We start from the raw sequence: 14,341 nt of genomic DNA, 5'->3' as shown, positions 1-14,341 counted from the left end.
CGATGTTATTATAACAACGAATATGTTTAAACCTTGGACTGCAACAGCAATGTGTGATGAAGACGAAAGCAAATGTGTTCAGTATGCCACACACGTACATTTCTCAGAATTGTCTTCTGTGGTGTTCCAGTAACCACAGTTACATGACCGATAAAAATAAAACAGCCATGATCAGTAACAACTCCCTAAATTATTTAAGTTTTAATTTAGTATAGATACTTTGATTTATTTATAAACACTCCTTCACATTGTTTAATTTTTAAAAAATAGTTACACTAACCAAATTAACGCGTAGTCAATCATAGCATTATGCCAGGCACTGTCCAAATCGACCAACACAACTATGGCATCAGCACTCCCTTGAGAACATTCACAACTGCCCCACATACAATGATTACAACAGTATTCTACAGAAGGCATATTCGAAACCAGTCTTTTACGGGATCACTTAACCCAGGAATCATCATTGCCTTACATTCACGCTTTCTTCCTCTATTTTTCTTTTTATGCTGCGCATCTTTTCGATGTGACGCGTCCTGCCAGCTGCAGAATATCAAAAGTTAGCCAATCAGAATGGTTCGTAATTCGCGCGTCTGGCTTTGTGAATGAAGCGGCGGTGCTGTATGTAGACCGTGTTATCCAGTCTCTGCGTTGCATCATCAAATCATCCTTGATATGGATTTATTCAGACTCTTTTCTATACAGCCATAACGCGTTCTTCGATCACTTTGTGGAGTTTTATGACGAATTATATCTAATTATAGTCCTTGTCAATTCTGGAGTGACAACTAACTCTCGTTCCTTGGAAATTCAATGGAACATGGAAGTCACCGTCTTTGTCTCGCCCTTCTGTTTTGTGTTATCTATTTTTTTACTCTGCATTAAGAGAATGATTTTGTCTTGTCGTCTTTGTACTATTTTAATATTCTGATTAAGCTATTCCTTTCGTGCACCAGTGTATTTAAAAAAAAAAAAAAAAAAGGATGGGGAGATCGAGCTGTCATGGAAACGGGACGGCTGAATGTCTAGCCTTAAGGCGCCAGACTCTGCAATCGGAGCGGGTGGGCGGAGAGCTGCCACAACGAAAAGCTGGCGCTGGAAAAACAATTGGCGAAAAACTGTGGCAACATGGCGAACAGAAGCGTCGCACCAGGCTCTGCTCCTGTCCCCAAGGGGGAGAAAGGCCCGACGTCTGCCTGCCTGTGTGTGTGTAGTTCGTCCAATATCGTGACACACGCGCGGGGGAAAAACCTCCCACCGACACACGCATCAGCGCGCACTTTTAGCCTGATACAATCGTTATCGGGCAGCGAGCCCAGTCACAGGGGCCATACCAAGCGGCCTTATTCATGTGTGAAGTGGACACCGTTTGCATAAACGGCCAGCCAAAGAAGGTCGCCAACCTTGCAGTCTTTCTTTTTTTCTTTTTTCTTTTTTTTTCCTAAGCCCGGTGATACCAAAGCTGATCTTCCCACACAGGCCACAAAGAAACTGAAATAAAGGGAGGCCATAGTCATCACCACCCCTTCCCCAATCGCCCTGACCTGACCTAGACCGCGTTTGGCGCCCTTTGGTGATTATCATGTGGTTACTGCCTGCATTGTTGGTCGGGGAAAGGGGAAAGCAGGGGATTCGCGCGGAGACTAAAGAGCTGCTGACGTTTAGGCTTATTGAGCAAAACTTGGTCACTGGAAGCTTGATGGGTGTCTACTGTGGGAAAGTCCAATAAAATTCTCATAATACTATGTCACTGTCAACGCAGCAAGCCATGGTGGTAGATATGACAGGAAGAGATGGTGGGGAGGGAGTGGGGAGGAAACCAACTAACAACAGGCTTTGTGCGGCTGAGCACACAGCGTGCAACATCATACCAAGCAGGTCGTTTTGAAGATAAAGAAATAGTTGATCTTTGCATAGAATGAAGACATGCCGCTCATTTTTACACACACACACACGTACGCACATGATACACTTCTCGCTGTGCAACGATCGCCAGTCGACGAACATATGCGCTGTGACCTCTGGCGGACAGTCAAGCACATTATAGTGTAGTGACAGCAAGACCATAAATTATGCAATGTGCGCACAGAAAAGCTAGTGAGTCGCATGCATTCTCTCTGCAAAATGGGATGGCGAATTAGGGTTAATCCTAAATATATTTGCGAGCACAGCGCAACAGGCCACTTATTTCGCAAAAATAAGCTAGTACACCAAACAATCGAAGCAATGTACGTATTACTAAGCTACTGGATACCGTATATATTTTCGTAGGTTCTTTATTTGCTACGCCACACCAGCTGTTTCATAAGAAAAGGAAAAGGTATTGAGAGTTCATCCCTCTGGTGTTGCGCTGTACCTTAAAGTGCAAGGGAGTATTAATATATTCTTATTAATATATCGATCAGTCATGAAAGACCTATTCGAGTATTACCGGTTTTTTTCTCCTCCAAGAAGCAGCCCTTTGTGTTTCAATTCATTAACTATAATTAAGATTCCTTCATTTACAGGGAATGAAATGTATATAAAGAATTTGGACCTAAACCAATATGTTTAGTTCATTAAGTTAATATATAAACTGTTTAATTTTATTTGGAAAGTACAGTCCTTTAAACATATATAGTTCTTCTCTGACCTCAGGCATTATGGCAGCTGTCTGACTGTGGCTTTTATGTTCAGATTCTGGAGTTTATAATTAGTATGTTATTTCACAATAGTCCGAGTCTTTAAAGTGATTATGCATGCTCATATAATGAATGTCAATCATACAGACATTCTGAATGTGGTGTAAATTTCTGTGCATACTATAGTATTTTCCGATGAGTGATGTTAATTTGTTCTTAGAAAATGATAGTATTGAGAACGATCATAAAATCTGTCAGCTGTCGGTCTCACGAAACAGCCTATCCCTCGGGTAAACACTGGTTCTGTTTAAACACACACTAGTGTGTCTTTCCATACAAAGTACTATGTGCTGAAGTAAATTCGACCCCAGGTTTGTGCCATATGTGCTGCTGTGGCTGTCACAAGCCTGTATGGCTGAGCATGCATTTCACTAGCATCCTCACTGCTGGAAAACGTACCTCGTCACATATTGTCAGGTTTTTTTTAAATACTTTCTCTATCTTTTCGAGATTAATCTACTTTCTCTCGCGAGCATGCAAAACTACGTACACAAAATACGATAATGAAATATTTATCTATAGTTCTCAGCGGATCAGACAACAACAACACACACGCACACGCACGCTACGTGACTCAGCCTTCGTCTCGCGCTAGGAATGCTAGCTCGCTCTCAAACCACGTGGAGCTCGCAGCGCGTCTGTCTAGGAACTAATTTACATAACCAGCATTTGGGGTTAAAAAAAAATATAAAGAAATAACCGTTATCTTAAAAGGTCGACAGACCATTTCCACAGATATTTGTTGAGCTGAATCTAATTAGATTTAGTGTTTGAGAATTATTGCGTGCGGCAGCTTCCGTTGTCTCCACGCAGCCAACAGTCAATGGTTAGTATTTTACAACAATGGGACTGGGAACTTGATAAGGTGCTGGCTCCATGTGCGCGCGCGACACTCGCTCTCTCCCACACGCACACACCAGTGAGGAGTGAGGCTGACTGCACATCCCTCCTCCTCTCCTCCTGCGGATTCCTGGTCAATCTTGAAATAACTGGATAGAGCTGGTTCCGAAGATTGCGATTGGACAGACTTCAGTAACCGGTGTTTTCGACTCAAGGCCTACTACACTCCAGCCTCACTCATGCTGTGCTAGTGTGTACAATATTTAAAGTTCTGTGTGCATCAGTTACTTATTCTTTCGGTATTTACATCGACGTCAGTGTTGCTTGGTTGCACTGCAGGCCCTTCTTCAGGCGTAAGTCATGAATTTTTCAGAGTCGATTTATGCCGGTTGTTTAGTGCTTTTTTTTTCACCCCCTGAATAATGTTTTAGCGCATTGCATATTAACCAAATAGATTAGAGGATTAAAAATGTGACTGTCGTGAGCCGTGATGCTGGCACAGTTCGTCTGGCATGCGGATTATAATATATCAACCACAGTCAGCACGTCGAGCGACGTCTTCTGAATTCTGTTATTTTTAGTGCATTGTTAACCGATTTTATTGTTCGATGTACAGCTTGTCTCCGGCATGTCACAACAGGATGTGCAGGTCACATCATGGGGAAAAAAATGATTGCATTGTCTGTTAGTACTAGTTCACCCACCGAATGCACAGATGATCAGATGCTTCTGATATTATAATGCAGACGTAGTGAACGTCTGGTTATCTTTTCTCAGCTGTTCTTTTTTTTCCCCCATCTCTCATTCCAAGTCTGGACCATTTGTGACTCGGACAGCTGCACCAGTAGAAGATAATATATGATAAATATTTATGGTTGTCGGTGAATTTGATGTTTCGATTTTCATCGTTGGTGATGGGGAAAGAAAGCTTGCTATCTCACACAAAATCACCACAACGAAACAGATCAAAGAAGCATCTTCGGTATTGAAATAAACGGAGTAGGAATTGGAAAATTCACAGAACACGAAAGTAATATGTGCGAATTTCGCGGCAGCATTTTGGCACATGGTCGGCCCTTCCCTCCTCCTCCTTCCCCCAGCACATGATAGTCTCAACCGACCTAAACCGGTCTTGCGAACAAAACAATCGATTGAGCGACAAGGGAGGCAAACCCTCCATGCCATGTTCAAAGTTAGATTACGATTTACTTCCCTTTACGAAATGTATTGGATTTGATGTACTGTTTAACAGCATTTCTTGATGCTTACAATTGTAATTTACATAAAAATATTAAAGTCTTAAAAAATGTTAATGCAGATTGTTTACAAATTGTCTTTATGATGACAGCCCTTGTTAGTCTTTATGAAAAGGGAAAAAGCAGTTTCACAGGCTTATGTCTAGTAGTGGACTATAGAAGATGTCCTGTTATAAGTGACAATATTGTAAAGAACAAGATTTTATGTACAAGTGACAAAAAATAGTAATGTAGTTCAAAACTTATGCTGATAATTATCCTTTTCCTGCTAGCTTCACATGGGACACTTAGGTAATTAACCAAGATTTTTAACTCCTTTTGGTTTTTTTTATTCAAGGCTTTGACTTCTCCAGGTGTGTGCCTGATCATCCTCTCTCGTTGGACAACAGTTGTTGACGTCATCCCAGCTAGAGAGGTGTTGCAATGGCGACTCCGACAGTGCATCAGGTAATTGCTGTGGATGCTGCCAACATGACCCGTCCTGAGCTTGTTGATCCACACTGTGGCGTGTCGTCTACGACAGATGGCTTTGGAAAACCACCAGCTCTGAATGGAAAACGGCCAGGAGAAGAAATAGCTGCTAGAGCAGTACTTGATAGCCTTTTGGGCAATGGTCAGCCATTAGGGAAACATACAGACGATATTCTCTTCACACGCGTGTTATGCTCAGCCGCCGGTGTGCCTCATCCTGCAACTCTTTGCTTTATGCTTCAGGGTGATAAGGGAGGGCTGAGAGGTTGTGATGAAATGGGTGTGAATGAAGGGAAATTGAACATAGACAATAGGGAAGGGAATGAGGTGAGAGGTGAATATTTGAATTGTAGAGCAGCAGTTAACAGGGAGGATTTAATTGAACAAGATCTGGATGGTGAAAATGACTTGATAGGAGATGGTGGAATCATCAGAGTTGGGCAAGACCTGAATATGGAAGATGAGCCAGACTTGGAAGAGATGAATGGCATGACAAAAAATTTGCGAAGTCAGGGCATAACAAGCTTGTCGACTATCACCATAATTCCTATTTTGACAGACGGCATCGGAGTGGACTTCATCCAGCCTCATCTTCAGCGGTTCCTTGGATCAGATGCCATGGAAGGTCATGAGAAGGTACTTTTTTTTTAAAACAAAATTATTTCAAGATTTCAGGCTTGAGAAACTGTTTTTTAAATGCTTACAATACTTGCCCAGTCCAATGGGTGCAGGACTCATAAAACCACCGGACACTGTCACTAGCAGTGTAAGTGGTAAATTTGCACTGCTCTGCTACATTTTAAGAATAACTGACCTTTAAGTTTGCATTTAACTACTGAATATAGATCACAATCAGTAAAGCTACAGATGGCAGGTTGATGTCACACTTTTACTGTAGGATCTACTCAAGTGATTGTTTTTACTTTGTCAAATCTAATAATGATGTTTTTTGCTTTGGCATGTCGTGCTATGCTGGTAAAGGGCAGTGAGTGGGTTTGTGTGCTTAATTAAGAATCTCATGACCCTAATAAGCTCTGCATTTGATGGATTACTTCGCATATATTTTATAATAGTCTATTACTGTTCAAGCCATGCTGTATTAGCAGTTTCTACATAGCTAGAAACCACATGCACAAAGTCATTTAAAGTAGAGCAGTTGTTAATTATAAGCAAACATTACACATTCCGTTATTCATTTTAAAACCTTTTTCTGTATAGGTCCAGGTCAGGCTTTACCACAGCTTGGAACCACGTAGTGTTGCCGTTCATTCAACCTGTGACATCAATGCCATCATTACCTCCATCCTTGAACTGGCCCCTCTACTGCAGTTTGGTGATGGAATCTTGGTGGAGGCTTTCCATACGACATTCAGCCCACTGACTACAAGCACAGTTGGAAAGCACGGCAGACAGTTTGAAGGTATTTGTTTTAATTCAGTATTAATGGCATTATTAAAGTAAGTATTCAACCTTCTACACACATTAACAAAATAGAAATGTGGAACAATCAGGTGATTCACATTTTGTAGTCTACTGAAACTTTTGAAGGTAATAGTGTCCCTGTCATTGTCATTGGCCCACAGTTTTTCATAAATCAGAATAATCATTGTTTGGCCAGAGTGCACTTCAATGGATATCCGTAAAGGCTCTTTGAGGAAGCCTAAGAACATAATCAATGCTTCTGCTCATCAGATCAGAACTTCGTGTTTCGTGTGAGAGCTGTTGTGAGCAGAACTCTGCAGGATGAAGCCTTGATGACACAGGTTAGTGTTCATAGCCATACACGCACACATACACAACCATGCTTCTTTGAGAGTCTGCATCAGATTATCATCTTCAAGCTACATAGTCTAGTGATTTAGTGATTTTTTTTCCTCCCCTATCTTGTTTGTAACAGTCAGTTTGCATCATTTCTGACAACTTCGGACCTGTTGATGACACAGCCACTATTCCAATGTCACTGGAGCTGACGCTGCGAAAGTGGGGCATTTATGATGCAACACAACAGCATGACATCCGCTATGCAATAAAACGACACTCAGAGAATCTGCTTCAAATGCTGATACAGCAGGAGAAAACAATGACAGCTGAGGCTGATGTGGGAACGCAGACAGAGGTGATAGGTAGGAGAAATGTCTCCTTTATGCCTTACTTTGTATACTCACCTCCCCCAGATAATATATCTAGAACTGTTATGGAACGCTTTAGAATCGAGTTTCAAAACATGGCGATATTGCCAAAATCTATCCCACTATCACAACCACCAATCGCAAAAGAAAAACAAAGTGAGAGAAGATATAATGCTAAGAGGGGGTGGGGACTTGATGAGAAGCAGTAAAATAAATGGTAAATGAAGTGCTTCAAAACTAAGAAAAAGATCAAATCTTTTTCTGTCTATGCAGGCATTGATTATGTCCTGACTCAGGTTAATGATGTCATCACTCCCGTGGTTCTTGAGGTGAAGGTTCAAGGTTGTTTGCGGCTCAGCTGTATGTATGAGGCCTTGAATCCTGAAGTCAAAGGTCAAGCAGCACGGGAGATGCTGCAGACAATGACTGGGAGGGCACACGTGGCGCAGTTGCGAGGAAAGATGGTGCTGGTTGTAGGAGCAGCAGGCTACAGCAAAAGACATTTATGGAAGGAGGCTGCTGCTGTTGGTGTTAAGGTAGGACTAATATGGTGGGATATAAATAAGAATTGTAGCAGAGCTACATGCTGTTTTTTTTAAAGGCCCTTTTCTACTGTGTAACAATAAAAGCAGCAATGCACCTAACAATTCTGTGAGAAGTTGTGCTCTGGAAATTACAGATTTAAAGCAAAATCTTATTGTTTACTTAATTTGACCTACCATCCACAAAAAGTGTAAGACTGTGATATTTTATAGGCAAAAGGACATTTATGCACAAGTTATCATGACTATCCATTCTTTAGCTAGTGTTGTGCAAAATATACAAAGTATTGTGCAAAAATTTTTGTCCCCAGGTTGTATTGGTGGACTCAAACCCCAACCACATGGCAAAGAAACTTGTTGAGAAGTTTTTGCACCATGATATCACTGACCACACACGTGACATTGAACATGCCGAAGTCATCATTGCTCGTGTGAAGTCGGAAGTGGGTCAGGTTGATGGTTGCCTTACATTCTGGGAGGACTGTGTGCCTTTGGCATCACTAGTTGCTGAGGGCTTAAATTTGCCCCACACTCCACCCTGCACTGCCGCCATGGCTGCAAAAAGCAAAGTGTCAACCATGAAAGTGCTGATGGCAGAAGGAGGATATTCGTCTCAGAGAATTCCAGCCAGGGTTTATGCAAGTCATGTAGTTCGAATCTCACATCCTGATGATCTGGAACAAGCAATTAAGGAGGTAAGCTAACTATGTTAATTTTATAGATTGCTTTTTAATAAATTTTCTGCAGCTGGAATCAAGGAGACTGTACATAAACTGATGTGTTGTGCTTCTTGTTAATGATGCTTACAGGTGCCATTGCCTGCAGTCCTCAAGATGGAGCATGGGGCAGGGTCTGTTGGCATTAGACATGTGAAAACATACCACGAAGCTCTGGAACATGTGCACTTTGTCCAAGAAACACTGTGTAGTGGAGAGCATGGCTACACTCTGACTGGGCCCAGGCACAGCAACATATTGCTGCTGATGAAAACACTGAGAGGCACTGAGCACAATGTTGACCTTGTCTTCTTTGAAGGCCAGCCAATGGCAGCTTTTGTTTCAGATAGAGGCCCTGCACGTCTTCCACTTTTCTCACAAACGGCATGTGCAATGCCATCTCTTTTGAGCCAAGGTAAAGATTTTTTAAAGAATACAAAAACATTTCTGTTCAGGGTGGACATTTTCAAAACAAATTTTTAAAAATACCATGCAACAAATATATGTAGAAAAAATTGGGCTTATATTTTGTTTCATGGTTGATTCTGATTTATTAAAGCCAAGGGCACATTCTGTTTTGTGCAGAGCAACAGCAGCAGCTGGTGACAGCAGCTATCACTTGCTGCCAAGCACTGGGATTGCACACTGGTGTGTTTAACGTGGATATGATGATGTCCCCTCAGGGACCACGACTCATTGAAGTTAATGCTAGGATGGGCGGTCGCTACCTCCGAGACTGGATCCGCCTTATCTTTCGGGTGGACATGGTTCACTTGGCACTGGCAGCTGCTTGTGGAATTCGGCCTGTGGTCAATAACAGTATGCTGAGTGGCTACCCCAGTGCCGCTGCAAGGGAAGACCGTGGACAACTTATTGGTATCTCTCTCTATTCTTCCCACCATGGAACAGCTTTGGCTACAACTGCTACTCCTGAGCTTTTGCGCCACCTGCATGAGCGCGGTGACATTATCTTTACGCAGATGTATGAGGATGCTGAAAGTCGAGGAAATGTCATGGAAAAGTTGTTTGCGAACTTGGCAGTCCGTGCTCCAACTATCAAAGAAGCACGTGCAAAGCTGACACGCATTTGTGTGTCCCTTGGGTTGGAAACCGAAGAGTCTATGGTTGAAATTTTGCAGAACTTTGAGCAGTATTAAAAAGACCAAAATAGCTTCTCTATGTGAGTGGTTGTTAGAGACTAATAAAAAGAAAGAAATCTGGCCACTCTGAAGTAATGATTCAGCAATGTCATTCCTAATGGATGGTCTGAATGTTTATATCCTGTGCTGCTTGGCAGTATGTTTGCTAAACAAAACCTTCTGCATGTAATTTTTCCGCACGCACCTAACTTTTTCCTTTGCACTCATTATCTTAACACTGTTTATTAATACATCAGCATACATGCAAATTTAAAAAGAAATCGAGAAAAATCTGGTTGATTTTGACCAGTAATGGATGTCAGGGATTCGTGTGGGCATTAAGAAGCTCAAGAAATCTGTTAAATTATTGGTTAGAAATGTAGTGTCATAATCACCCCTTAAATATCATTACTAATGGATTTCAAGAGATGAATTCTGCTTGTCCTCAAGAATGCTATTGGTCTTGACTGAAGTGGTGGCCTTTTTTATTAGCCTTTCTCTTCCAAGAAAAATTATATTAAAAAGAAAGCTCTTTCCACCTACCTAGTCATCAAAAACGATTTAGAAAACTGAAACGGTCAAGAAGTGATGGCAGTCAAGAATGCAAGAAACATCTTTTTCTCCTTTTGAAAAAAAAGTGCTGTCTTGAGGACTATAATGTAACAATGCTGGTCATTGAATGTTTGTAGCAGCTTGAAAGTATCTCCCACTAAAAGCTAGTCATGTACGTGGAACAGTTGTATTTTGAGCTCATTTTTAATTGTGAAAATGCTTTTCGCTTACTGCTGTTTGCTTAATGTTTGACTCTTCCCACTGCCATGGAGGTGTTTCAAAAATTAAAAAATATTCATAAAAGCCAACCTGACCAATAAATAACACAATGTGTTACTAAGAAACAAGTCATTTTTTAGACTTCTGAAAATGCCAGTGCTAGTGATTGTCATACAGTAGAATCTTGCTAAGACAAGCTTGCTTAAAATGAATTTAAAATGCACCAGATATAAATTTTTGCACTACAGTTTTTTTGTCCTTTAAAAAAAAAAAATGGATATTGCAGACAAAAATTCTCAGCGAGTTGGTCTTACCTGGATTTCACTGTAGGCAATTGAAACTTACACAAAGCTAATGCAGCTGAATTTGAAATGTTTGCTTCAATTAAACTTTGTGACAAAACTCTTTTAATGCTTGTGTCTGCTTGTGTGAAAGAAGAGAAATGTAATGAGGTTTTTAAAAATATTTTTAGTCATGAAATTATTGACATGTCATCTTCCCATTTGATACTCGAGGAAAGTTTCTTTTAGACGTGGACTGGCTCCTGTAATAATACTAGTTCATATATACATATCCACACCTCATAAGCAAGCTTTAACATTTAGTTGAATACTGATGCAGCAACTCATGGTTCTTACAGTGTCTACACACAGAAGTAAATTAGTTCACTCAAATGCCATACACATCTGTCCAACATTTCATATCTTCAAACAGTAATAGGATCTGGGAGGGATGGAAGTGTCACAATCTGGGTAAGTTGGCATAATGACAAAAGAAAAAAAAAAATTCCAGGCAAAGGAAGGAAAGAGTGGTGTTTGAGAAAAATCTGCAAAGGTTTCAGTCTCTTGAGAGAAAGGGAATTAACTGCAAGATGTTATAAAGTAAGTAGAAGCTACTTCCAGAATTCAATGAGAGATGTCAACATTCACACCTGAACTATTTTACGTTCTGTTGAAACTAAGCCGATTCGGTTGAGTGGTTTGAGCATCAGAGGCCGAGTACTGGCGGTTTTACACCCCGTGTAGCCTAGCAATACCAGTTGAGGCGGTTAAGAGAGCAAGTCCCTACAGAAAACTGTAACACTATATGGTTATCACTGGACGAAGGGTCATATCTCCCCACCAGCTGAGAGCACCCGCCAGATTCCAGGGCCTGCGTGTTTGTGACCAGGCTTGCGGATAGGCTGAAGGATATCAGATATGGTCTCGCTTGGCGCTGATAGGCAATACTTTCTGAGCTACATGTTTGGTAAGATTCCCCGTGCTCCGTGTGTACAACACTAATGGTTGCTTGACATGGCGGGAAAGATCTGCAAACAGGTGTCAGGTGTCAGAGACTGGCCCTGAACGAGATTTGAACCCAGGGCCTCTCACCAAAAAGGATCAATTACCTATTTAATTACTCTCTCTGAATGGGTGACAAGCTAACGAGCACCCTATAGTACTAACAGTTGCAAACACCAGCTCAGATAATGAGTCGGTTTTATTTTCATTCCCCTCTATGCAAACTTTCACGCTATATTATAGCTATATATAGATTAATTACAGTATATATATATAGTCTCTCTCTTGGGTTATTTAGTTGGGTACGCATTCACTCGATGTATAAATGATTAGTAAAAGGTTATCTACGAATATACACATCTTAAAAATACCTGTCTATAAAAATGGATGTAAAATTAGTGAATTTACGTGAGTGGTTCTCATTCTATAGACACAAAAGGTATTTATAAATAAGGGTGGGAAAAAGATTTTTTTTTAAAATGTAGAGAATCTTAAAAACCACGCCACATGGCTATATATAATTGAGACTTTGCTTTTTGTTTGGCAGTATGTAATACTTCATGTGACTTTAATGACTAATCCATGTTCATTAGATCGATTCTCCCAAGCCCACCTGCTATATGTCAGGCTTATATATATAAGTACTCGTCTAGGGATATACATTGGATGGGACACCTTCCCACTGAAGAGGCTTAGGTGGAATAAATACAACATCATTTGAGATAATTAAGAATATCTAACAACTCATGCTCTGAAATCTCAGGATTGTACCATTTATTTTTTACAGGCTGAAACACAAAGTGGAAACGATCTAAAATTTGTTACAGCCGCTACAATGAAAGCTAATTGCACAATTTGTGATGTCTTTATAATGTCCTCTTTCAAAACGCACAGACTGGCATCAACTGTTAGACTGCAACTGTCCTGCCACCAGCCACATGTCTAACTGGCATCAGTGACACTGGCTGTCGGCGAGTTGAAAGCAGCATACATATGTTGATGTCCGCTGAGGCAGGGATGGTCGAATGACCTGGGCAGGCACATGAATATGAGAAAGAGATGTCCATTCATTTTTTTCTATCACGCAGGACTGGATTGCGCTAGGGTTCTAATAAAATATTAGCATGTTTACAAGTGCGCATATATATGAGATCTGCTCGTTGTAAAAAATAAAAAAAAAATAAACCACCCAAATAAAAACAGACCTTGACACACTCACCCCAAGGCCACCAAAATAATGCCATGGTACTTTGCACTTTAGTGGTTGATAGCTATAAGTAACTTCCTAGTATCTTGTTGATGTATGCATGTCGATCACTTCAGATCAGAAGTTAAAAATAAACAGATTTTTATGCTTGAATGTGTGTTTACTTGTGGCTGACATTCCAAAACTTCCGTCTTGGGGGAAAAAAAATGGCTGCGCAGTATCCCACCTTGTATGACTTGTGACCTGTCCGCTTTCTGCTCACACGTTCGGTCTAACACCAGGGCTGTCGAACAACAGCTGTCAACAAAAAAGGAATCCGAAATGTGCATGTGTGTTGTTGAACATTTAGTTAATGTCAGCACGCAGTCTGTACAAAGGTCAACCACCATTTGTTGTCATCAGAAAGGGGAGATTGATTTGTAGACACAACATCTTGTCTTTATAACGGTATTCCAAGAGAAGAAGAAAAAACTAAATGGATACCGGCATAATGCAGACGAAAAGAGAAGAATACTATTGATTTTTAAGTGTATCGTACAGTAGTTTTCTGTCTTAGTATTGTAACAGACGCATGCACGTGTTTGTCAAAGATGGCTGGAAAGTTGTTTTGAGGCAGAAGTAACTGTGGATCGATGTTTTGTGTGACGATGATGCACATGTGACGGTTCTCTCGGTGCAGCAGCTACAAGGCAGAAGTGCGTATATAGCCCCTTCCGAGGCAGTTTGTAAACAATCCTTTATTCTCACCCCGACCAGACACGATCAATGGTCCACTTGCAAACAGCAAGCAAGGGAGGTAGTCCATTAATGGTAATTCGTACTTGAATTTAGTTACTTCCCTTGTGCTGTGTACTGTATCGGTTGTTAAGTATTCGTCCGGCGTTGATAGTCGCATCAAAGACGTATAGCGCCATTTGACAGCACTCGTATTTATATACGTATGTATGTGTGGTGATGATGATGTAAAAAAAAAAAAAGGAAAACATATTTACAAAAAGAGAAATGTGATGTGAAGAAAAAAGTAATTTATTTAACACCCCCAAAACAACTCTCAGTGTGTTTAAAGAAGCTGCTTATACGGATAACACATCTTGAACAAAGGTTTGGTTTTAAGTTTGTTGTATAGTAATATTTTTCTGCATAGTATCTTTTCTTTACTTCCGTTACAAACGAGTTCACACTTATAGATGCATATCGAGACATTTGTTTCGATAAATATAAAGTTCTGCCATAGTCAAAATAAGGCTGAGTATCTTATCTATTTTCGACATAAATTAATTTTGGACTCCAAATGTAATTAATGTTT

At 40.6% G+C, this 14,341-nt stretch overlaps 1 protein-coding gene across 2 annotated transcripts; it reads left to right on the top strand.

The window, feature by feature from the left end:
* The first annotated feature begins 3,494 nt into the window (after window positions 1-3,494).
* Window positions 3,495-10,956, top strand: LOC112558121 (carnosine synthase 1-like). Of its 2 annotated transcripts, none has more exons than XM_025228336.1 (9): window positions 3,495-3,874; window positions 5,131-5,884; window positions 6,467-6,668; window positions 6,941-7,011; window positions 7,146-7,371; window positions 7,651-7,913; window positions 8,231-8,614; window positions 8,729-9,050; window positions 9,221-10,956. In XM_025228336.1, exons 2-9 carry the CDS (start codon window positions 5,201-5,203, stop codon window positions 9,790-9,792), a joined length of 2,724 nt encoding a protein of 907 aa, XP_025084121.1. In that variant the 5' UTR covers window positions 3,495-3,874; window positions 5,131-5,200; the 3' UTR covers window positions 9,793-10,956. The 2 variants fall into 2 exon arrangements, with proteins under 2 accessions (XP_025084121.1, XP_025084120.1); XM_025228335.1 differs by having other exon boundaries at window positions 5,115-5,884.
* Window positions 10,957-14,341: the final 3,385 nt, after the last annotated feature.

The sequence above is a fragment of the Pomacea canaliculata genome, linkage group LG2 (genome assembly GCF_003073045.1).
Source record: "Pomacea canaliculata isolate SZHN2017 linkage group LG2, ASM307304v1, whole genome shotgun sequence".
NCBI classification, from domain to species: Eukaryota; Metazoa; Mollusca; class Gastropoda; order Architaenioglossa; family Ampullariidae; genus Pomacea; species Pomacea canaliculata.
Note: the sequence above shows the minus strand (reverse complement) of the source record. Positions and strands in the feature narration are given on the sequence as shown.